The sequence below is a fragment of the Megalobrama amblycephala genome, linkage group LG10, assembly GCF_018812025.1.
Source record: "Megalobrama amblycephala isolate DHTTF-2021 linkage group LG10, ASM1881202v1, whole genome shotgun sequence".
Taxonomy (NCBI): Eukaryota; Metazoa; Chordata; class Actinopteri; order Cypriniformes; family Xenocyprididae; genus Megalobrama; species Megalobrama amblycephala.
The window spans coordinates 7,724,040-7,747,904 of NC_063053.1; the positions used below are offsets into that span (position 1 = coordinate 7,724,040).

Consider the following 23,865-nt stretch of genomic DNA (forward strand, 5'->3'; position numbering starts at 1 on the left):
TAAAGATTCTTATTGTAAAGATATCAATAATTTGTTTTATTCTTTTCTTTGGAAAAACAAATCCCAAAGACTTAAGAAAGTGTTCTTACTAATAAGAAAGCTGAAGGGGGCTTGGAAATACTTTATTTTGAAGATGTTAGAACTTTTAAAGTCATTTGGATTAAAAAATGTTTGATTAATCGTAACTCCCTTTGGAACCACTTCCTTTAACCAATGGGTTGCTTAGAATTTCTGTTAACTTGTGACTTTAATATTTCTAAACTCACTCTTAAATTGTCCAGATTCCACCAACAAGTGCTTTTAGCCTGGAAAATTTGCTACTCACACAATTTCTCTCCTCATACTTCCTTCATTTGGAATAATGCCAATATAACGACTGCCAATAAATCTTTATTTTTAAGGAATTGGTTTAACAGGGATATTAATCATCGTATGATGTTTGATAATTATGGGAATATTTTAACTTACAAACAATTAATGCGAATTCAGTTTCCCTGTGCATTTTAAGGAATTTAATTCGGTCTTTAAAGCTATTCCTCCTACTCTTGTTCATCTTGTTAAAAGTCATATTCACTATAACTCTACAATAATGACAAAACCAAAATTAATTTTAAACAGTCTTGAACTGATTGATAAAAAATGCAATAACAAACATATTTGTACTATTTTCCAAAAACAAAATAAAATAACACCTAGAGGAAAATTCTTTTGGAACTCTGTTATTGCTCATATTTTCAAGATACTCTGATATTGATTATTTATGCTCCTTTTGTAAAAATGAGAAAGAAGTGTTAGCACATTTGTTTTCTGATTGTATTTTTGGAAGGAAATGGCAGAATTTATTTTTAATCTAGTAAAGGATAAATATTGTTTTTGTTTTTTTAATTACATTATAGTGTGCTATGAAAACAATGTTAACAAAGGTCTTGAATACATTGTTAATTTATTCATATTGCTGGCAAAATTTTACATACATAAACAAAAATGCTTAAATTCATTCCCAATATTTAAGGTATTTTTAGTGGAATTTGATTGTTTTATATCTTCTCTGAAATTGTTAAAAAAACAAAAAGTCATTAACATGTTTAAAATATTATGATATTATTTTCAGATCCCCGATTACTAATTAATGTCACACTTTGTATTGCACTGTCTTATGCTGCTCTGTGTGTAAATTGTTCTATTCTCATTCAAAAAAAAAAAAAAAAAAAAAAGCAGTTTTTGTTGCTTGCTAATGAGCTAGGATATAGTGAAACCTTCAGGATTTTTGTCATCAGATCAAGGAAATTTTGATTTCTCATGACACAACCACTTCAAAGGTCCACAATCCAGCTAAACTTTCCTTACTATACTGTTCCCCATATTATCCTTAGTAGGTTCCTATCATCATGAATGCACTTTGAAAAAATTGCAGCTTTGACTCTTTAGATAACTCCTTTGTGTGTTCCACAGGAAGTAAATGCAAGTGCAGATAACCCCCTTAGTATTTTAACTACATCCTCTTAGTTTAAGGTAGTAATTAACCATGTTAATTTGTTATTGTTCTTCAAATTCCATTTTCCTCTGATTGTGGCAGTAACCTTACGTTTTATTAAGGTCTTGAAGCAGCAAATTCAAGGAAAGATCTTTCGTTCCAGTATATGATGAAAAATCAATGATCCTTATTTTTTGCACTTTGGTCTCAGTGCTCAGTGCCCTCCCTGCTGTCCCTGCTGCTGTTTGAGACTGAGTGAGGACCTGTGAATTGATTCAGCAGTGCCATAACTGTATTTGTATTCGGCAACTTTATAAAATCACACAATACATTATTGCCTTTCTTTTTATAACAAAAAGATGGGCATTCTCGTTCTCCTTCAGTTGTGAAAATGACTATTAGCCATCATTGGAAACATTTTAAAATGTTTTTAACAGACCGGAGAGTACTACTTTTTTGAATGAAATGCTGTGGGTACAGATTTTGTGTGGGCCTAGTACAAGCATAATACTTAACAGATCAGTAATTTTTGAACATTCAAATATAAATGAAAGTATACACTCTAAAAAATGCTGGGTTGTTTCAACCCATGTTTGGGTCAAATATGGATAAACCTAACCGTTGGTTTAATTTTTTAAAATAACATTTTAAAGGGTTAGTTCACCCCAAAATGAAGATATTTTAAGATAAAATAATACAATATTTTTGATAAAATAATAAGATATTTTTGATAAAATCTGATGGCTCAGTGAGGTCTGCATTGACAGCAAGTTAATTTACACTTTCAATGTCCAGAAAGGTACTAAAGACATATTTAAGTTCATGTGACTACAGTGGTTCAACCTTAATGTTATGAGGCTTCAAGAATATTTTTTTGTGCACCAAAAAAACAAAATGACAACTTTATTCAATAATATCTAGTGATGGGCGATCTCAAAACACTGCTTCATGAAGCTTTACGAATCTTTCGTTTCGAATCAGTGGTTTGGAGCGCGTATCAAACTGCCAAAGTCACGTGATTTCAGTAAACGAGGCTTTGTTACATCATAAGTGTTTCGAAAAATCCATGACTTTGGCAGTTTGATTCACGCTCCCAACCACTGATTTGAAACAAAAGATTTGTAACGCTTCAAAGCTTTTGGTGCACAAAGTTTTAACTGTTTTAAATATATCTTTAGTACCTTTCTGCGCGTTTAAAAGTGTAAATTAACTATTTACTATTTAAATTAATATCTTACGGGTGTGGAATGACATGAGGGTGAGTAATTAATGACAGAATTTTCATTTTGGGTGAACTAACCCTTTAAACCCAGAAGTTGGGTTTGTCCATATTTGACCCAAACATAGGTTGAAACAACCCAGATTTTTTAGAGTGTATAAATCAAAGAAATATAATATGTAAGATGTAAACTGCCATTTAAATGTTCGGTGTCAGTAATGTTTTTTTTTTTTTTTTTTAATATAAATTAATACTTTTATTCACCAAGGATGCGTTTAATTTATCAAAAAACAGCAGACAGTAGACATTTATGTTAGAAACTAATTATATTTAAAATAAATGCAGTTCTTTTGGACTTTATATTAATCAAAGAATCCTGAATAAAATGTATCACAGTTTCCAATAAAAATAAATAAAATAAAATAATAATAATAAAGCATCACAACTGTCAACATTGATAATAATAAGAAATGTTTCTTGAGCACCAATCAGCATATTAGAATGATTTCTGAAGGATCATGTGACACTGAAGACTGGAGTAATGATGCTGAAAATTCAGCTTTGCATCACAGAAATAAATTACATTTTAAAATCAAACAGAAAACAGTTATTTTAAATTGTAAGAATCTTTCACAATATTACTGTTTTACTGTATAATTTATTAATGCAACCTTGGTGAGCATCTTTTTGAAAAACATCTTACTGACCCCAATCTTTTGAAAGGGGTGTTTAATGAAAGTTTAGTGAAAGTTAATGAAACTATATATCTTCTATGAGGTGCAAATCAAACACTTCATATTTTTTTCATTGGAGATGCCTGTATGAATGCTGCTATGGTGCAGACGTGGCTCATAAACAGTTTTAAGTTGCTTGACTGGATACTGCCGGAAGGTTTCCAGGAAACCTTTTCATGACCCAATTAAAATTCACGCATTATGCTTTAATTTCGCAACCGGGCATTCAGAAACAAGAACACGTCCTAAATAAGTGCCTCCTTTTGCACACTAACCATCCATTAACATTTTGATAGATGAAAAATCAGTTCCTGAAATTTAGCTGCTATTTGAATTTTTTTTTTCACTTGCAATCAGCGAAATCACATAACCATCTGTGCACCGCGTTTTACAAAATTGAACTTTTCCCGCTATCTCTGCGCTTTTTAGGGACTCTTTTTGATGTTTTGATGCAGTCTGCAGTTTCACCTTCCTCCACTAAATTTTCAAAACGTTTCATCTCCTCTTGCAAAACATGAAGTCATCTGCCATCCAGTTTCCTCCTGTGCTCTGCTCTGAATCTGTGTGGATTGAGAGACACTTTGACAGAAACTACAACTAATGCAGAAAATCTTGGAAGGTTTGCTGTCTCCATTAAATTTGCAGGATTTGTCTTCAAAGTGTGAGAGAGGTTTACTTTCTTAGAAGGCTCTTCCTCTTTGAGCCTGCAGAGACTGTGTGTGTGAATGTGTGTTCAAAAATGCATGTGCACCCTAAGGTTGTGTGTTCCTCAATCTCACGAGGACAGACTTTCACTATCGGCATGAAACCCAGTTCACTTTTCAGCTTGTTCTGATCAAGTACCACCTGCTTAGTAGGACTGGGTATTCACACAAATTTCTCGATTCGATTCTATTTCGATTCACAAACTTGCGATTAAAATCGATTTGATTCCGATTAGATTCAATATCGATTATTTTGCTTATATCAGGTAGAGTACACGGCAAATTTTCTCAAGGAAAAAAATCTCTCAACTAATGCTGTAAACTATACATGGGAGTCATAATAAATGCATAAAGTCATAATTGATTCAAATTGCGGGAAAAAAATGGAACAGGCGTCGCGTCGGTTAAGCTTTTTCCATAAGTTGAAAAGGGAAGGCGGAGCCGTGGAGGACGTAGCGTAAGCTTTTTGAACTGTGAGAGTTTTACACTTTCTTCGTAAGTAGAATACAGAAGGTGGTCTGGTGGAAGCTAGATATTTTACTTCATAACTTGTTTAAATAATTTTTACACAAACACAAGCGAATTATTAACCCCCCGGAGCCATGTGGAATATGTTTATGATGGATGGATGTGGATGGAGGCACTTCCTTTAGCTCATACCCGTTGATCCCGCTCACTGCCATTATAAAGCTCGGATGCGTCAGGATATTTATTAAAATATCTCTGACTGTGTTCATCAGAGAGAAGAAAGTCATATACAGCTAGAATGGCTTGAGTAAAGCTTGGGGTTAATTTTCATTTGAAAGTGAAGTAATCTTTTAAATATTGAAGAACATTAAAAATTATAATGAATATGGTGCATATATTTAGCAAAATGCTCCTCTCTAAAGTTCATTTTTCTAGCTGACCAACAAGTTTATGGTCACTGAATATGTTTTTTCTGAGGTAAATGTGACATTACGTAACATTGTTTACGAGCTGTTTTTTTTTTTTTTGCCTTTATTGTGATAGGACAGTGTTTAGACAGGAAGCGAAGTGGGAGAGAGAGAGGGGGATGGGATCGGGAAAGGACCACGAGTCGGGACTCGAACTCGGGTCGCCCGAAGCGCATTGGCACTACATGTCGACGCGCTGCCCATGAGGCCATCGGTGCCGACTTTTACGAGCTATTTTATTGACGTATTTTAGCTGTTGAAGCGATTATATGAGACATGATACGGATTCCGGTAAGTTGTACTCTGTTTTTTAACATACCTTAGATTTAGATGTTCATTCCTGTTTATTTCACTCTGTAACTGGTATTAAAGTGGAGGAGATGATCAGTTCACGTGCAGTTTGTGCTGCTGCTTGTCTTGAACTGAGGCGCTACAACGATCTGTCACAACACATTAAACAGCGCCAAAATGTTTTTTATATTTATTTCGTAACAAATTGTTTTTTGAATTTCGTAACAAACAAAAAATTTGACATCTAAGACTTTGTTTTATATCAAAAGTAACAAAGCACAAAGCTTATTAAACTTATTGCGATTTATTGGATGGTTGGTGCGCTACAATGTTCCATTCATTCCTCAGCTGAAAACAGGGAACACTAATCGATTCTTGGGATTTAAGAATCGACATCGGTTCATAAAAATGAGAATTGATTAAAATCGAGAAATCGATATTTCTTACCCAGCTCTACTACTTAGACAGAAAAGGTCTGTCTGATTGACGTGTGTTTTTTAAGGCCGGGTTGTCTGAAATAGCTTTACTTTACAGTTGAATTCAGGATTGAGGAAACTGTTTAATAATGTAAGACATTCTGACATTTTGCACCGCAGATGCATGACAGAAATGCATGTTTATCTATAATAAACTGACAATCATATCAAAGCTAACATACAAATGTGATAGTAATGACTTCTGATCTGATTCAGACGACATTAGTGACAGCAGATCCGACAGCATCGAGGAAGGAGGTGGTCAATGGCGCAACACTTCGCTCCATAAATTACAGCTTCCCAAAAGGACAACGTGTTTATGCGCAAACATTATGATAATTTATTCTTGAGCTTGAATGTGAAATGAAGGAATGAAAGTACTGCTGTGCAGAACAGAGTGTGTGTGTGAGGATCAGCAGGCTTTCATCAGTACACATCAAGTCCAGTTTATCCCGCTCTAATCTCTTAACAGTCTGTGAGGATGTTCCAGCACTGGCGGAGTTTGTGTCCCGCTCTGATCTTGAGGTCATGTAATATAGCACACTGATGGGGCTTAAGCCAGTAAGCCACTTATTAAGCTTTGAATAATTATCTGATATCATCACTTCAGGTCACACATGACACTACCTGACGTTATCCATTTGGTTAAAATCCACATGATGCTAGATAATAAGTCGTGTGATTGTGCAACTGTTCAGAAAAAAAAAACAGCAGAGATAAATCCTGTTGTCGCCTGCTACTGCTACTGGAAACAGAAAAATGCCGAAAGTGCAAGAGAGTAGAGAGATTTACTTTTATCATTTCCAGTGATGCGGAGTAACTTTCTAAATAAAAGTAGCAATGCTAACTACATTTTTCAGTAGTGTGTAGGTCAGCTGTTTTTAAATCAGAGTAATTTTAGCACCAAGCTACTTTTCCCAATAGTTAGAGGTGTTCATTTTAGGAAATTGGTTCACTTGCATGGTTCTTTTAAATGCTTTTAAATAATAGTTAGAAATGCTGCTTTTGATCATACACACACATGTTGGGTTTCCATGTTTTATGGGGACTTTCCAAAGACATAATGATTTCTATACTGTATATTCTATCTCCTAAACCTAACCCTCACAGAAAACATTCTGCATAATTTAATATAAGCTGTTTTCTTCAGGGACCAAAAAATGTCCCCACAAGGTCAAAAATTTCTGGTATTACTATCCTTGTGGGGTCATTTGGTCACCATAACATAGGGTAGGGGTTCTCAACTCTGGCCCTCAAGATCCACTTTCCTGCAGAGTCTGAATCCAATCCTAATCAAACAGCCCTGAACAAGCTTAGCTAATCAGGATCTTTGGGATTAGTAGAAAGTTACAGGCAGATGAGTTTGATCAAGGTTAGAGCTAAACTCTCCAAGAGAGTGGACCTCGTGTATACAGGGCTTGACATGAACTTTTTTGCTTGCCGGTCACTGTGGCTAGTGGTTTTCCAAAGTTACTAGCCACTCAGTATTTTCACCGGCCACAATTTTGACATTGATACCATGAGGAAAAACTGCCATATAGATATTTTTAATATTATCTCATAATTTGTTAGCAGGTATATTAGACTGATGTCACTTTAAGACCTGACGTATGATCGACCGATATTGATTTTTTATAACCGATACCGATACCGATTATTTGCATGTTTATGTACCTGATAACCGATATGCAGAACCGATATTTATTTACTGTTATACTTCTGTTTTTGACAATTATTACAACACAAATTAGCTGAACAAACCATTTTATTTATAACAATCACTCCCTCCTTGCATACAAAAAAAAAAAACCTTATATTTATTAACTAAATAATGGTTATGTAGTAAATCAAATGATTATATAATCTAGGGTGTTTAAACGAGATAATCTTGTCAAAAATTTCATGCAGTGGCCGTGCTTGAGGCTTCCTGATCATCAACCCATTCAGGTGCTGAGCAATATGAACGAATTTTTTCCGAGACTATATAAAGTTAAACAGCACTTGTCAGTTGGCATTTTATGATCAAAATTTAATCTAACGTTAAATCATGAAATGCCAACTGACAAAGTGCTGTTTGACTATAACTTAATCAACCGCGATCGCGCATGGAGATAATAAATAATTCATTTCCACAAAGCGGTAGGCTATATTTATATGTGTATTAGCGAAATAATTGTTATGTAGTAAATGATAATATAATCTAGGGTGTTTAAACAAGATAATCTTGTCAAAAGTTTCATTCAGTGGCCGTGCTTAAGCCTCCTGATCATCCGTCAGTTGCTAAGCAATATGAACGAACTTTTTCTTCTAGACTAATGGTGAGCAAATACAACAGATAGAGAATTAAATTCAGCGCTTTTATTTTCAACATGCACTCATTCATGTCTGTTTTATTTAATTCATGTAAAGTTACGTCTTTATTGGGGCAGGACATGACGAATTACTCTACGTGACTCAATGAGTTCGTCTCAATTGTTTAGAAACAAGCTGCATAAATTAACTATATCAGGAATTTATGTCTCAGATCTAATTTGTGCATGTCTGTTATGTTAAATGAAGTTGATTAATTAAAGCAAACCAAGTAGAACATATACTTTACCTGTGCACTGAGTTGTTGTTGACTGATCTCCTCAGACGCCCGGGCTGCAATGGCGGAAATCTCAAAACGGCCACAAGATGGCGCCGTAAATCGGCGAATCCGATACCCGATTATGGAAAAATGCTTAAATATCGGGAAAAATATCGGTAAACAGATACATCGGTCGATCACTAATCCATTATACTGTTACACATGTTTTCTTTCTCAACTGTTTACATTCACTTAAAACATAACTGACTGTGTTTACGTGAATACTCAACATGACTGGCATTTTGACATTATTTTGTGTGTATTTGACTGTTTAAGCTCAATAAGCAGCGAAAAATAACTGAGAGGTGGCTTTATGTGCGCACACTTTGGGTGTGTATCAACAAAATCTGCGGGAATGACCAAAAATGCACAATACGTGCAACATTCATCCGAAGCAATTAAAACGAGTGAGTGAGGGGAGGCGGGTTTGTCTTTGTGTTTATCTGTTGGAGAGATGAGAGAGCGAGAAAGCGCAGCTGGTATCCTGTATCTTTTCTGCAGAAATGAGTATTGGAAGCATTAGATATTTCAGTATTGACGTATCGAAAAATCTATATTTTTTAAAAACACCATATTGCACTTAGTTTATTATTTCTAAAGCCTTTTTAAAAGACTACAATTGAAAAATGTTCAACCTGCCAAAGTGGCTAGTAAGAGTGACTGAAGTGCATAACATTAATTAGATTGTTACAGTGGCACCTGTCAAGAGGTGGGATATATTAGGCTGCAAATGAAAAGTCAATTTCATGTGTTGGAAGCAGGAAAAATGGGCAAGTGATTTTGTCAAGAGCCAAATAGTGATAGCTAGAAAACTGGGTCAGAGTATGAAATATTCCAAAATGGCAAGTCTTGTGGGGTGTTCCCGGTATGCAATGGTTAGTATCTACCAAAAGAGGTGCATGGAAGGTCAACCGGTGAACCAGGGTCATGGCTGCCCAAGGCTCATTGATACATGTGGGGAGCGAGGGCTAGGTCATCTGGTCCGATCACACAGAAGAGCTACTCTAGCTCACACTGCTGAAAAATTTAATACTGCCCATGATAGAAAGGTGTCAGAACATGCAGTGAATCACAGTTTGCTGCGTATGGGGCTGCGTAGCCGCATAACAGTCAGAGTGTCCATGTTGACCACTGTCCACTGCTGAAAGCACCTACTATGGGCATGTGAGTGGAGCTGGACCATGGAGCAATGGAAAAAGGTTGCCTGTCTGATGAATCTCATAGTAAATATAGCATGTTAAAAGTTATTTTAGGAGTTATATAACTTACAGTGCTATCTAGTTGCATTATGGTGACATTAGGATAAATAAATCCGTTCAAATGCTGTTTAATGACGTCACACCAATTGAGATCCTCATTGTGCTTCTGATTGAAAAAAAAAATATATATATATATAATCTGATATCAACTATCTGATAACTACTTTTTCAAATGGGTATCTTGACTGTAGTTTACCTTTAAATTAAGAGTATATTGTAACTTGACGAGCTTTCCCAACAGACAGATTCTGTACTGGAAATGCAGATCATACATGCAGAAGTTTAGCTGTTTTCAGTCTGGAGGAATGTCCATAGGGAATGCCTAACTGTGTCACCTTTACAGTTGCATGGATGAATAAATCTGGGTTAGAGTCTTGGCACTCAGCGTTATCTCACACACTAGAGACCACAGCAGAAGGATTTTCCAGAGAGAGGAAACACACAGGCTCAGGCCCGTCTCTTAGATGGATCCATTGCTGTATCGATCTCATATCATTTCCAGCGGCAGCTGCTTATTGATGGATCGTCCTTTCTGGAAGCTGGGTAATTTACCAGCCTGATCAGTTCAGTGCACAGAGCAGCTACTCTCTCTTACTGTCATAGAGTTGAGGCCAATTTGCACCAAGAAAGACAATTATGACCATAACCATATTTGAGCCTACACCAAGGGACGATAATTTTCTGTTTATTGTAAGTATGTGCCCAGTTATGTTTTCTACCGCTTTAAATGCTCAAGCTCTTTAAAGTTCAGTGGATTCTGATTGGCTGTCAATTTTTTATCGTTCATCAGCTTGAAAAAGTTATTGTGATTCCAACGATATGGTGTCAGTTGTGGTTTAGAGTTATCTATTCTCATTTAATTTTGTTTTAGAAATATCATTCATGTTATTATAATTCCCTCTAAAAGTCGAATGAAATTAAAGGTGCCCTAGAATTAAATATTGAATTTACCTTGGCATAGTTAAATAACAAGAGTTCAGTACATGGAAATGACATACACTGAGTTTCAAACCCCATTGCTTCCTCCTTCTTATGTAAATCGCATTTGTTTAAAAGACCTCCGAAGAACAGGCGAATCTCAACATAACACCGACTGTTACGTAATAGTCGGGATCATTAATATGTACGCCCCCAATATTTGCATATGCCAGCCCATGATCGAGGCATTAGACAAGGGCAGAACGTCTGGATGTGCACAGCTGAATCATCAGACTAGGTAAGCAAGCAAGAACAATAGCAAAAAATGGAAGATGGAGTGATAATAACTGACATGATCCATGATATTTTTAGTGACATTTGTGAACTGTTTTTCTAAATGTTTCGTTAGCATGTTGCTATTGTACTGTTAAATGTGGTTAAAGTTACCATCGTTTATTACTGTAGTCACGGAGACAAGAGCCGTCGCTATTTTCATTTTTAAACACTTGCAGTCTGTATAATTCATAAACACAACTTCATTCTTTATAAATCTCTCCAACAGTGTAGCATTAGCCCGTTAGCCACGGAGCACCATCAAACTCATTCATAATCAAATGTAAACATCCAAATAAATACAATACTCACATGATCCGATGTATGCATGCAGCATGCATGACGAACATCTTGTAAAGATCCATTTTAAGGGTTATATTAGCTGTGTGAACTTTGTTTATGCTGTTCAAGGCAAGCGCGAGCTCCGGGGGCGGGGGAGCACGAGAATTAAAGGGGCCGCAACCTATATATCTGTGCATAGTTAATGATGACCCAAAATAGGCAGTTAAAAAAATTAATTAAAAAAAATCTATGGGGTATTTTGAGCTGAAACTTCACAGACGCATTCAGGGGACACCTTAGACTTATATTACATCTTTTAAAAAAAAGTTCTAGGGCACCTTTAAAATAAAAAAATACGGAAATAAATAAAGAACCAAATACAGAATTGTTATCGATACACATCTACTTATAAGCAGTTTTGATTGGTTTATTTAAAAAAAAAATGACAGTTACACAAGATTTGAACTGCAAACAGCTACAAGAAATATTCCTTTGACCTTTACTTTCATAATCTCATGTTCAGATCCTGATCCCTCCCAAAATTGTGGTCACATTTAATGTTGTTCGGTGAATTTTTGTGAGTGAAATGCAGGCATTTCTATAGGAATCCACACAATTGGGAATTTTGTGTGAGGGTGAAAGATTTCCCCCAAGCAGATTTTGCATTGTTTCAAGTTGGTAACACATATTTGCTGCTTGTTTTGAAAGTTATTTCTGTAAGCTGTGCTTCATACATCACTACAATATTGACGATAGACAATGGACCCTTTTTGCCCATGAAATTACTATGTGACTGGACCTTAAAGTTGGCATGAATCAGAAGTTGCGATTAGTCTTTTCTTCCCTATTGCAACGTATATACAAGTAAATGGCTTCTCAAACGAGAAAAAATGTAGGGTGGGACTTGATGTTTTTCCATCAGGAATTGATTGGAATTGTTGGATTGATTGTCTCGCCCTTGTGCCAGTAAACACGTCATCAGAAAAGAGAAGAAATGTTGCTGCAAGAGAGAGGGGAACTTATTTTGATTACAAGGGCACATGAATTAAAAAAATGATGTGCACACTGATAAATCATTTATAATAAATACTTCAATATTCCATAAATTTTTTTGATCAATTTTGTCAATTTTGATTTCATGGTGAATTTTAATTCCTGCTTTGGACCCTGTGATTGCTGGATGCATGGCAGTCGTGAAGCATACGGTGCACTTCATCACGCGCTGCCAGCAGGGATCCATTGCTGTTCCTCTCGGGCTTTCTTCCTTTTAGAGCTTGAACTTGGTGACTGGAGTGTTTCTGATTTGAGCTGAAGCAAATATTCTGATCTGTTTGTTACTCTGTGTCAGTTTCTATGTGGGCTTTACCTCTGTAATCAAATGAAATACAGATTTTTTTTTTTCTATGTATGGTATAAGACAGGCTGCTATACCATATTTGAGTGTATTATTTATCTTTATCAATAATTTATCACAGTTTTGCTAACTAAAACTCATAAAAACAAATTTGTTATGCTCTTTGAGGCATTGCAGCCAGAAAGAGCCATATTTGTGTCCAGATGCTAACCATGAACAAATTTTTTTTTTTACAAAATCTCAGTGGTGTTTGTGCAAAACTGTCTAGGTGTGTCCCAGTTTACATTCGTATACACTATTTTATGCCATTTTGTGCAGCACTGCCCTTATTTGTTTATTTTTCACTATGACAAAATTCATAAATCACATTGTTTTAGAACAGTAATATCACATCCCTGCTCAACAAGCAACATTATTTGAGGTATCACTTATTTTCTGTAGCACAAATGCTTGGGATAATTTACATTCCAAAGATAAATGCTTAAGTTTATGGGTTTGTTCAAACCTGAGCAATAATAGTAGGTATACTTGCCCTTTACACAGTACATACAGTATGTGGCATGACATGTCAGATTGACAGACAGCTTCCCTTGTTTAAATGTTCTACTCTGATCGACTGTGCAGAAGTTTCTGGTGCAGTGCATGCATAAAATAGACATGTTCACTTTGCACCGCTCATTTAGATCCAGAATTTTTCAGAGACCTCATGCATTAGTCATCACTCCGCAGGCTTCAAGACCATGATTATTATTATTATTATTATGACATCCGATTTCATGAAAACCTCAAAGGCTAATGACTTATGAATTTGACCACTAGTTGCTTTTCTCAACCAATCATTTCTTCAGTGAAACAAAAGCCATGAGATTGATGTTTTTTGCCTTTTCTTCCATTGACACTCAAGATTTGCCTTAAAGGGATAGTTAATCCAAAAAAGAAAATTATCCCATGATTTACTCACCCTCAAGCCATCCTAGGTATATATGACTAACTTTTTTTCAGATGAACACAATCAGAGTTATACTGATTTTGAAGCCCAAAAAAGTGCATCCGTCCATCACAAAAGGTATCCACACGGCTCCAGGGGCTTAATAAATTCTGTCTGAAGCAAAGCGATGAGTTCCAAGAAAAATATCCATGTTTAAATCTTTATAATCTAAAATAACTAGCTTCCGGCAGACAGCCTACATGAATCGACTTGCACCAAAAGAATAACCCCTGACCTGATGCATGGCATATTGACGAACACGGAAGCGCAGAAAATAGAGCAAAACAAAACACTGGTCATGAATTAGAAGTCTAAAATGAGAAATATCAGAGGATTTCAATATAAGAGAAGAGGACCTTGAGATGTTGCCCAGCCATATTTGTTTGAACCACGAGAGGCGTCTAAGCTTACGCTACTACTACATCTACAGCTAGTTATTTTAATTTATAAAGGTTTAAAAATATGGATATTTTTCTTACAAAACCCCCATCGTTTCACTTCAGAAGGCTTTTATTAACCCCCTGGAGTTGTATGGATTGTGATGGATGGATGCACTTTTTTTGGGCTTCAAAAATCAGAAGCGCCTTTCACTACAATTGTAAAGCTTGGAAGAGCCAGGATATTTTTTAATATAACTCTGATTGTGTTTGACTGAAAGAAGATAGTCATATACACCTAGGATGGCTTGAAGGTGAGTAAATCATGGGATCATTTAAATTTTTGGATGAACTATCCCTTTAAGCCGTCACTGATCATGACATAAAATCTCCATGTATACCTACAAAAATGACGCAATGGACCAGGATACTGTAGTTTCATCAGCATGTCACACGTCTCATGTACTTGCCAGTAAACCATATGCTACTGCCTTTGTTTTAGAGAGCTAAAAATTATTCTCGGCCTATTGATCCGATGGAACATGAGTGATTGAAGTCACATGCCCTCTGCTTTAATGCGGTGTGATTAGCACAGGCTGTTGATCGGTCATGTGGAGCAGTTTCTGCTCAGATAACTGTCCTGCTGTGAGCCCTGGATCCATATGAACTGACCAGCTGTTCTGTGAGCAGCTTATGAATTAATGGCACTTTTGATGCCAAAGAGGGCGGATTTCATTTGCTCCTCCCCATGTGTTGACCGTTATAACAATATCACAATATTAGATCATAATATGCATTCACTGATAATCACACAACCAAATGTGAAAATGACTTCAATCTGTTGTGCGTAAAAGTAGGATCCAAAAATCGGAGGCTGTTTTCCACTAATAAAAATGCTCCTTATTGTATAATATTTTTCATTACTTGTTATATAGTATCAGCATAACAATTTCAGTGATTGGTTGATTCTAAAGAGTGTCTTGTACTTCAGTGTAAGCAAAAACATCTCATCCTGTGCAGAGTTCTCAAGAGCAGTCTCATATATTCTAATATATATATATATATTATAATATATTAGAACATATATACACATTGCTATTCAAAAATTGATGAAAAATACAGTAAAAACAGTAATATTGTGAAATATTAAAACAATATTTAAAATAACTGTTATATATATTATCAATGTATATATACAATATAATTTATTCCTGTGCTGGCAAAGCTTTTTTTTTCCCAGCAGTTTTGATCCCTCAGGATCCTTCAGAAATACAGTATGACACAAGAGATATTCAGTACCAGCATGTACTATTTGTCATGCTGCATGCATTTGTCTTTTAAGCAAACCATTTGCATTAGCAGACAGTGCAAAACAGAACGTTTTCATTGTTCAGTGCCAAACTGGTGGATTTGGTCTGATGCCGGTGGTCAATGTGGCAATATAGATGCAAAGTCTTACCCACACAAAATGGGAGAAATTGAATTGCTGTCATGGTTGCAGCAGATGGTGGAAGTTGAACTGCCTATTTATAAGCAGATTTTGCATTGTCTCAGCATGGCATGAGCTCTTTGTTCTCCTTCAAGGAATGCGTTTCATTATGGAGAATATTGGAATTGATTTGTAATTGGTGATTCAACTTTTAACTGCTGCTTCTCATTTCCGTGCTCGCTGCATGAGACTTGATGTTTTTGTAGTTCAATTAATATGCAGCAGTGTTCCTGAATACTTAACGTGATTTCTCCAAGTGGGATGTTTTCCTGATCTGCATCCTTGTTGGTCTTAGAATGAAATTCCTATTAACCAACCAGATTTCAGTGTTTGGATTAGATTCGAACAACATTTTTATCAACCTATTATTTGATTCCATTTGCCACCTGATGATTATTGCGCACAAAACATGGAAAGTACTTTCTTGATCTGGCAAGCTTGTTGATTTGGTAACATCCAGGAGTTTAAGGCTTTATTTGTTTATTTATTTGTTTGTTTATACAGTCCACCTTAGTATGTCATAAAAGTTTTGTTTACAACATACTTGGTTAATACAGTGAACACTTTTGAGGATAATCGTTGGATTTGCCAAAGTAGGTGACATCAAAGGTGGCAAATTTATGAAGATATTTTCTGAAAAATTTAAACTGAATGTTGAAATATGTTCACTGAGGCATGAGTATTTAAACCTTTACCTTTAGATAATTCTATTCACAAAAGTCAGCGCTGTTTACCCGGCTCAGTTAACATTGCACTATTATTACTGTCCACAGAAAATGGTTAAAAGTGTAAGTTTGGAGATTTTCAACCAGCTTTGTAATGTTAATGTCGGTAGTATGAGCATTGTTTACAGTTTCTCTGTGTTATCTGGACCGAAAAATTCCTGTTCATTTGTCAGCAACAACTTTTGACAGCTCCAGGGCTTGCGTGAAAACTGCAGATTGTACTTTTGCATTTTTTGTATCCCCGCCCACAGATAAACAGAGGGTTATTAACAGAACAGTTCATCGATGAAAACTGTATTGTACTTTGTCTACTCTTTAAACAGCATTATGGTAAAAATACTTTGGCAACAGCCTTCTTAACTGTATGCGACAGCATTTTTCTTCAGGAGGTTGAGCAAGAAAGTGCTCCCTGTTCCTTTTCTTCCTAATTAACTGACGGAACGGCAGTTTAGTTTACCCCCAACCTCCATTTGGCCTAAAACACTGTTCGTAGCCATCCAGTTTGAAATACTGACTACAAATTCCGAGGTTTTTCAGAATTTCCGTTGTGGTGTTTTCTCCATATTTATGATTCTTTGCTGCCTATACTATAGATATACTACAGACTATAGATATAGAAAGACGGTTCACTCCTATTAGTTATGAATGGGAGAAACTGCAATGTGCAATATGGCGGAATACGTCCCGCCTTCTAAGTAAAAGAGCCAGTCACTGATTGATAAAGTCATTGCGTCACTGCAGATGCCATTAGAAGCTCCGGTTCCCATAGAAACCTGAGACTCGTGCTTAAGACCGCACATGCGCTTTGGCTTTTCTAACCTGAAAAATAAACTTTTTAAACACTATTTGAGCATAAGAAACAACATTTATGGGACAGTTCATGTCAGTTTTTGTTGCTAATTTCGCCAAGCAGTTTTTGAGATTTCAGGATTCCCCCATTCAAATAGATAGGACTTAGCCTTGGATGCCTGAATTAGCTGCTCGGAGGCTTTGCAAATGTGGCCGCCGAATGAACAGACTTTCCTTGAAAGGGACTTTGCTACAATGCTCTGGATCCTTCACAGGAAACTGAAAGTAACTCAGTGTTTACTCTTTGAATTCTTGCATCTGGAAACAATATATTTCGACACACCATTATGACTAAAGTTTGCTAAGAAGTATTTCCTACTCAAGCAAGGTGGTATTTGACTCTGGTCAAGCCTATCCATAGGAGGAGACTGGGAGTGGCCTTGGATGGCAACATGTCCAGTGCATTATGGGTATTGAAGTTTGCCTACCTATTTGGCAAAAAACAACTGCCCTTTTTCTCGGTTTTCTCTAGTCAGCAATGATTTTTCAGCCAAGTTTTATTGAAAGCCCATTTTACCAGCAGTGAATTTTCTCTTTAACAGCAATTAATTTACAAGAGATATTTGTGTGCATTTTTCTGTTCATCATAAGAGGAATTCATAAAATGATGATTAGAGTATTTATTTCTTTTCTCTTTTTCTCTCTCTGTCAGATTTGGATTAGTGGTTCTTTCCATCATGCCGGTGCTGGTGGACAGACTTCAGCTTCAGAGAGTGTGAGCTCCACTGAACTGCGGGGATGAACATGCCATTGCACCAAATCTCTGTCATCCCTCGTGATGTCACTTCCTCCCGGGTGTCCAGCAGCGGGAAGGCAAAGGAAAAGGACAAACAGGTTTGTCTTCCACCTGATAGACTTAGAAAAACAGGCGGCACTGTAATCTATGACCCTTGTTATACTTTGTGGCTGAAAGACAGTATCCTGTTTTCTTAGTTCTGAACATTTTATTTGCCCTCCCAGAACTTGACGTGGAAAAGAATGGAGTGTAGATACAAACCTTGTACACACACACACATTCCTCTGTCTGGGCTCTAAATGCTTGTTTGTTTCTCAATCGTTCTGTGAACTTAATCTCAATACTGTTTATATTATGCTTTCGTGGAACACCCCAAATTTTGATAACTACTGAAACAGATTGTAATAAGGGAAGTAGGCGAAGTAGAGGAAGTAGCACATACACAAGTGTGGGTGCTTGAGGGGGGGCTGGTTTCCAGTAAGTGATGCAGATAGGAATGACTGTGTGAAATTACGAGGTTATGATGAGTGAGGAGAACTATAATAAACAAAGTGTGTTTGATATCACGGTGCCTGTTGGCTTTGTGTTGACTGTTAAAGGTTTTTCTTTATCTTTTGGTATTTTCCCCTTCTGTTAATCAAGGTTTTCTGCAGCAAAACAAGTCATAATTTAGTTTCAGTTAACATTTTATGCTTCTCTTAAACCTAGGAATTATTTGAGATAATATTCCTTTAAGACTTTTTTTGCGCTTACTTAAAGGGTTAGTTCACCCAAAAATGAAAATTCTGTCATTAATGACTCACCCTCATGTCGTTCCAAACCCGTAAGACCTTCGTTCATCTTCAGAACACAGTTTAAGATATTTTAGATTTAGTCCGAGAGCTTTCTGTCCCTCCATTGAAAGTGTTTGTACGGTAGACTGTCCATGTCCAGAAAGGTAATAAAAACATCATCAAAGTAGTCCATGTGACATCAGTGGGTTAGTTAGAAGTTTTTGAAGCATCGAAAATACATTTTGGTCCAAAAACAACAAAACCTACGACTGTAGCATTGTATTCTCTTCCGGGTCTGTTGTTCATCCGGGTTCACGACTCCTCAGTGAACCGCAGCGCACTGCTGACGTAAGACGATACTGACGTGTTATCTGGTGCACCAGAGTTTCGTTTACAGTCTAAGGGAGACGCACGCTGTATTCAAGCTATTTTTTTTAAATGGTGCGTAAATGTGCATGTCGCGGATGTCCTAATCGCCAAAAACAACGACGTAAAAGTGCATTACCAACGCTGGCAGATGAAAGGATTTAATGGAATCAATTCAGTGGAATCAATTCAATGGAATCAATTCAATGGAAAGGATTACGGAAGAGAATACAATGCTGAATAAATCGTAGTTTTTGTTATTTTTGGACCAAAATGTATTTTCGATGCTTCAAAAACTTCTAACTAACCCACTGATGTCACATGGACTACTTTGATGACATTTTTATTACGTTTCTGGACATGGACAGTATACCGCACATACATTTTCAATGGAGAGACAGAAAGCTCTCGGACTAAATCTAAAATATCTTAAAACTGTGCTCCGAAGATGAACGAAGGTCTTACGGGTTTGGAACGACATGAGGGTGAGTCATTAATGACATAATTTTCATTTTTGGGTGAACTAACCCTTTAAAGGCACAATATGTAAGATTTTTGCAGTAAAATAACTAAAAACCACTAGGCCAGTGTTATATATTTTGTTAAGTTGAATACTTACTAGGGGTGCAACGGTTCAGATTACTCACGGTTCGGTTTGTATCATGGTTTTAGGCTCACGGTTTCGGTACGGTTCGGTATGTACTATGTTCAGGTAAAAAATTATTACTGTCAAATAAAAATAAAGAAAATAAGAACAAATAATCAAACAGCACAAATAAATACAGTTCTGTCAGGACCACTATCGTCAAATATGATAGATAATGCATAGAGTTTGTATTGGCGGTATGGTTCTGTTCTGGGCAAGAACTCCCTGCGCATCCATGCAGCCTAGCATGGATAAGAGCAGGGAGAGCAGCAATAAACCCCCCAGGGTAAACAGAACAGGACCAACATGCAGATATCATTAAATGTCATGATTTAACATACACATTTTTCAAGAATTAGTCTGATTCAGGGGAAATAATAAGACCATCCTGACTGAAGAGAGAAGGAGCTGGGGATGGAGGAGGGTAATTTGCTCCTGAGAAATGCAATAGCTGCTGATAATACTGAGGAGCTTATATATAGATGCCGTAATAGGCGTTGTATTCCTATAGGTAGACGCAAGTCACCTGTGAGTCAGCTGATGCAAGCTTGACTGACGTGACCTGCCAGAACTGACGCTACGCTAGATTTCTGTCAGGACCACTATCGTCAAATATGATAGATAATGCATAGAGTTTGTATTGGCGGTATGGTTCTGTTCTGGGCAAGAACTCCCTGCGCATCCATGCAGCCTAGCATGGATAAGAGCAGGGAGAGCAGCAATAAACCCCCAAAACAAACCATATGCTGATATCCCCCAACACAAACTGAGTGCGAAAATCTGAATGCCATTTTTCCTCAAAATGCAGTTACCTGAATGACCCTTTTTTTTTTTTATATATATATAAATGGGGGAAGCTTACACCCGTAGCGGCAGCAAAACTGATACAACAAGCATGTTGTAGCGCATTTAGTTAGCGATTTTATATATCATATATGCTTACACCGTTAGCAGCTATCTAGTCGGGGAAGCATACACCCATTGCCTAATATAAAATTATTATTATTATTTTTTTTTCTCTCTTCTCTCTCCTATTGGGGGAAGCTTACACCCCTAGTGGCAGCAATCTGTTACAACAAGCATGTTGTAAATCACAGACTAGTATTAAACTAGTGGTAGTCAGGTTGGGGAAGCATACACCCGCAGCAATAGCTCTGAGTTAGATGCAGCGTGCAGCTAAGAAATGAAATGCAGTGCTTCCTCATCATGAGCACGATTTCTGCTCCAGTCGGGCCGATTCCTTTGGCTACGAAAGAAGATGGCGACTCCCATGATATCACACTCCTTACAGGACCATCAAGTTCGACATTGTTAGGGTTGAATAAGAAACCTCTGTGTATTTAAAGAAAAGCATGTTACATACTCTGATAAGTTTTCAAGCCACAGACGTTTGTTCACTTATCACAGAATGTTGTGATATGATCGATATCATAAAGAGCTACATAAGTCTAAGACAACAGCTTAAGATAACATGTACCTGAATAAACTTACCACAGTAGTTCTATAGTATGCAGCAATGACACTAGAGCTTCAGTAACAAGCAATTTTTTTAGATAGCCTTAAGATCAGCTTGTTCTAAATAGCAACTAGACCTTTAAGAACGAGCGTTTCCAATGGCACTATAGCTTTAAGAAAAACGATGTTTACTATGTGCTGCACCACAACAGAAAAGCCTTTTGCACCATGAATCTTTGTTTTTCTGTCTGTACTGCAAAGCTGCTTGAATCTGCGATGTATAGCGCTAAACATGGCGATCCGACCAGCGTGTGCGGCGATCAAGCCGGTTGCCAATGACAACAGATAGTAACGCACATCGCCAAATACGATCGCAAAAGCTTTGCAAAAACATTTTTACTGAGAAGGACTAAAAACCTAAGTAAGAGTGATAGCTTTAACAACATCATGAGTTAGGTTTAAAACAATGAGCATTAAAAGGAACTTAGCTTAGCTTCGTGGAAACATTCAGAGATGAAGGAGAGTGAAATAGCCGGCTGTAACGTGGATGTTTGATCTTGTCTTGAAACGTTTCTTCATGCGGGGAGTGCAGATCATCTGAACTGCCAGTCCATCTAATTGCAGCGATGCGAGAAGCAATGCTAACCTTAACTCAGTCATTCCCAATCAGTCGGCTTATGATCAATGCAGTGAATGAGAGGTGAAATCCACAATTCCTAGTGAGATGATGCTGTTTGCCTGTCGAATTTGCCATTTAATTTGCTCCTGAGAAATGCAATAGCTGCTGATAATACTGAGGAGCTTATATATAGATGCCGTAATAGGCGTCGTATTCCTATAGGTAGACGCAAGTCACCTGTGAGTCAGCTGATGCAAGATTGACTGACGTGACCTGCCAGAACTGACGCTACGCTAGATTTAAGCAAAGAAATAAATAAAGCTTTTCAGGTTTTTCATGTATACAGTTATCAGGTACAGAAATTGAATAAAGTAGCTAATAAAATGTAAAACAACATTGCATGTGATCTTCACTGTATAAATTAAATAAAGATCAAACATTATTAATTTTTAAGTTACTATTCAGTCATAAGCAATGAGTGATTTCCTTGTCTTTTGTTGTTTGATTAACATTAAAAACACATTCAGACAGCTGGAATGCAAGGGCTGCTGTCTCTTTAAGTCATAATATATGGATCAGTACACTGATACTGACTTTTTATCACGCAATTGCGACTTTATATCTCAGAATTCTGACTTTATAACTCGCAATTGCGACTTTATATCTCAGAATTCTGACTTTATAACTCGCAATTGCGACTTTATATCTCAGAATTCTGACTTTATAACTCGCAATTGTAACTGTATATCTCAGAATTCTGACTTTATATCACGCAATTGCGACTTTATATCTCAGAATTCTGACTTTTTATCACGCAATTGCGACTTTAAATCTCAGAATTCTGACTTTATAACTCACAATTGCGACTTTATATCTCAGAATTCTGACTTTATAACTCGCAATTGCGACTTTATATCTCAGAATTCTGACTTTATAACTCGCAATTGCGACTTTACATCTCAGAATTCTGACTTTATATCATGCAATTGTGAGATATAAACACTTTTTATTTTTATATATATATATATATATATATATATATATATATATTTTTTTTTTTTTTTGTGGGGACTTCCGTAATCTTATGCTCAGTATTCAGGCAGTATTTATTTGAAACTTAAGCAGTATAAACAGTAATATCGTGAAATAACAGTTTCATTCCTGTTTTATTTAATAACTAATTTTATTTATGTGATGGCAAAGCTGAATTTTCAGCATCATTACTCCAGTCTTCAGTGTCACATGATCCTTCAGAACTCATTCTAAGATGCTGATTTGCTGCTAAAGAAAAAGTTCTCCTTATTATTATTATTATTAATATTGTCAATGTTGAAAACATTTTTGTCTAAACAGTGACAGATTTTTTTGGTGAATAAAAAGTACAAGCATTTTGTAAATAGAAATATTTTGTAACATTATAAATGTCTTTGCCTTCTTCACTGTTTTTAATTAATCTAATGCATCACTGCTGCATAAAAGTATTGATTAAAAAAAAAAAACTTACCATGCACAAACCTTTTTTTAAAGAAAATGCATATTGTGTATATGATAAGGTTTAGTGCCAGTGAGAGACTTTTGGCATCATTGGATGATACACTTTCAAATGTGGGGAGGCTCATCTCAGGAGTATAATGAGAGATGAACTGAAGTCTGAACTGGTGTGTGATGTTGTTCAGCCTTGTGGCCCATATTTGGCACTAATATTTTATCTATCTGAATACTGAAGGCCTATTTTTCTGAGAAGTCTGATTCATACACTTGAACCCAAAAGAATCTTAATATTTACACCCTCATCAGCTTTCAGCTTGTGTAACTGTGCCAGCAGCTCTTTAGCCCTCTTCTAGTCCAGCATTCTGGCTGGACGGTGACACTAATGAGTGTTGTTTCATTGGTGGGCTTGAGGCCGGTGGCCCATCAGCTGTTTGTTTGTCAGAGCCGAGCAGGAAACAGGAGACAGGCTGTATTTTTTTTCCTTTGTGTTTTTTTCCCCCTTCTTTAGCTAAATGGCCTCAAGTGACTTGGGTAGCAGGAAGTCTGTTCAGTTCTAAATGCCAAGATGTCAGTCATCATTCCCAGACTACTTTTTAAGAATGTCTTTAGCAAAGGCTCTATATGTTTACATTTCTAGTGTTTAGCAGTTGAGTGACCTAGAGGCATTTTGATTGTTTTTTGTAATAGAGTCTTGTGTCTGTCCAGAGGTATGGGGATTTTTTGTATCAAGCCCACTGTGAAGT

General features: G+C 36.5%; 1 protein-coding gene across 2 annotated transcripts in view; it reads left to right on the forward strand.

The window, feature by feature from the left end:
* marchf8 (membrane-associated ring finger (C3HC4) 8) overlaps positions 1–23,865 on the forward strand; it is a 127,986-nt gene that overhangs the window by 18,122 nt on the left and 85,999 nt on the right. For both annotated transcript variants that reach the window (XM_048204282.1, XM_048204281.1), the window contains exon 2: positions 17,689–17,870. In XM_048204282.1, the coding sequence (XP_048060239.1) occupies positions 17,775–17,870 (96 nt within the window). In that variant the 5' untranslated portion in view covers positions 17,689–17,774. The remainder of the gene's footprint in view (positions 1–17,688; positions 17,871–23,865) is intronic.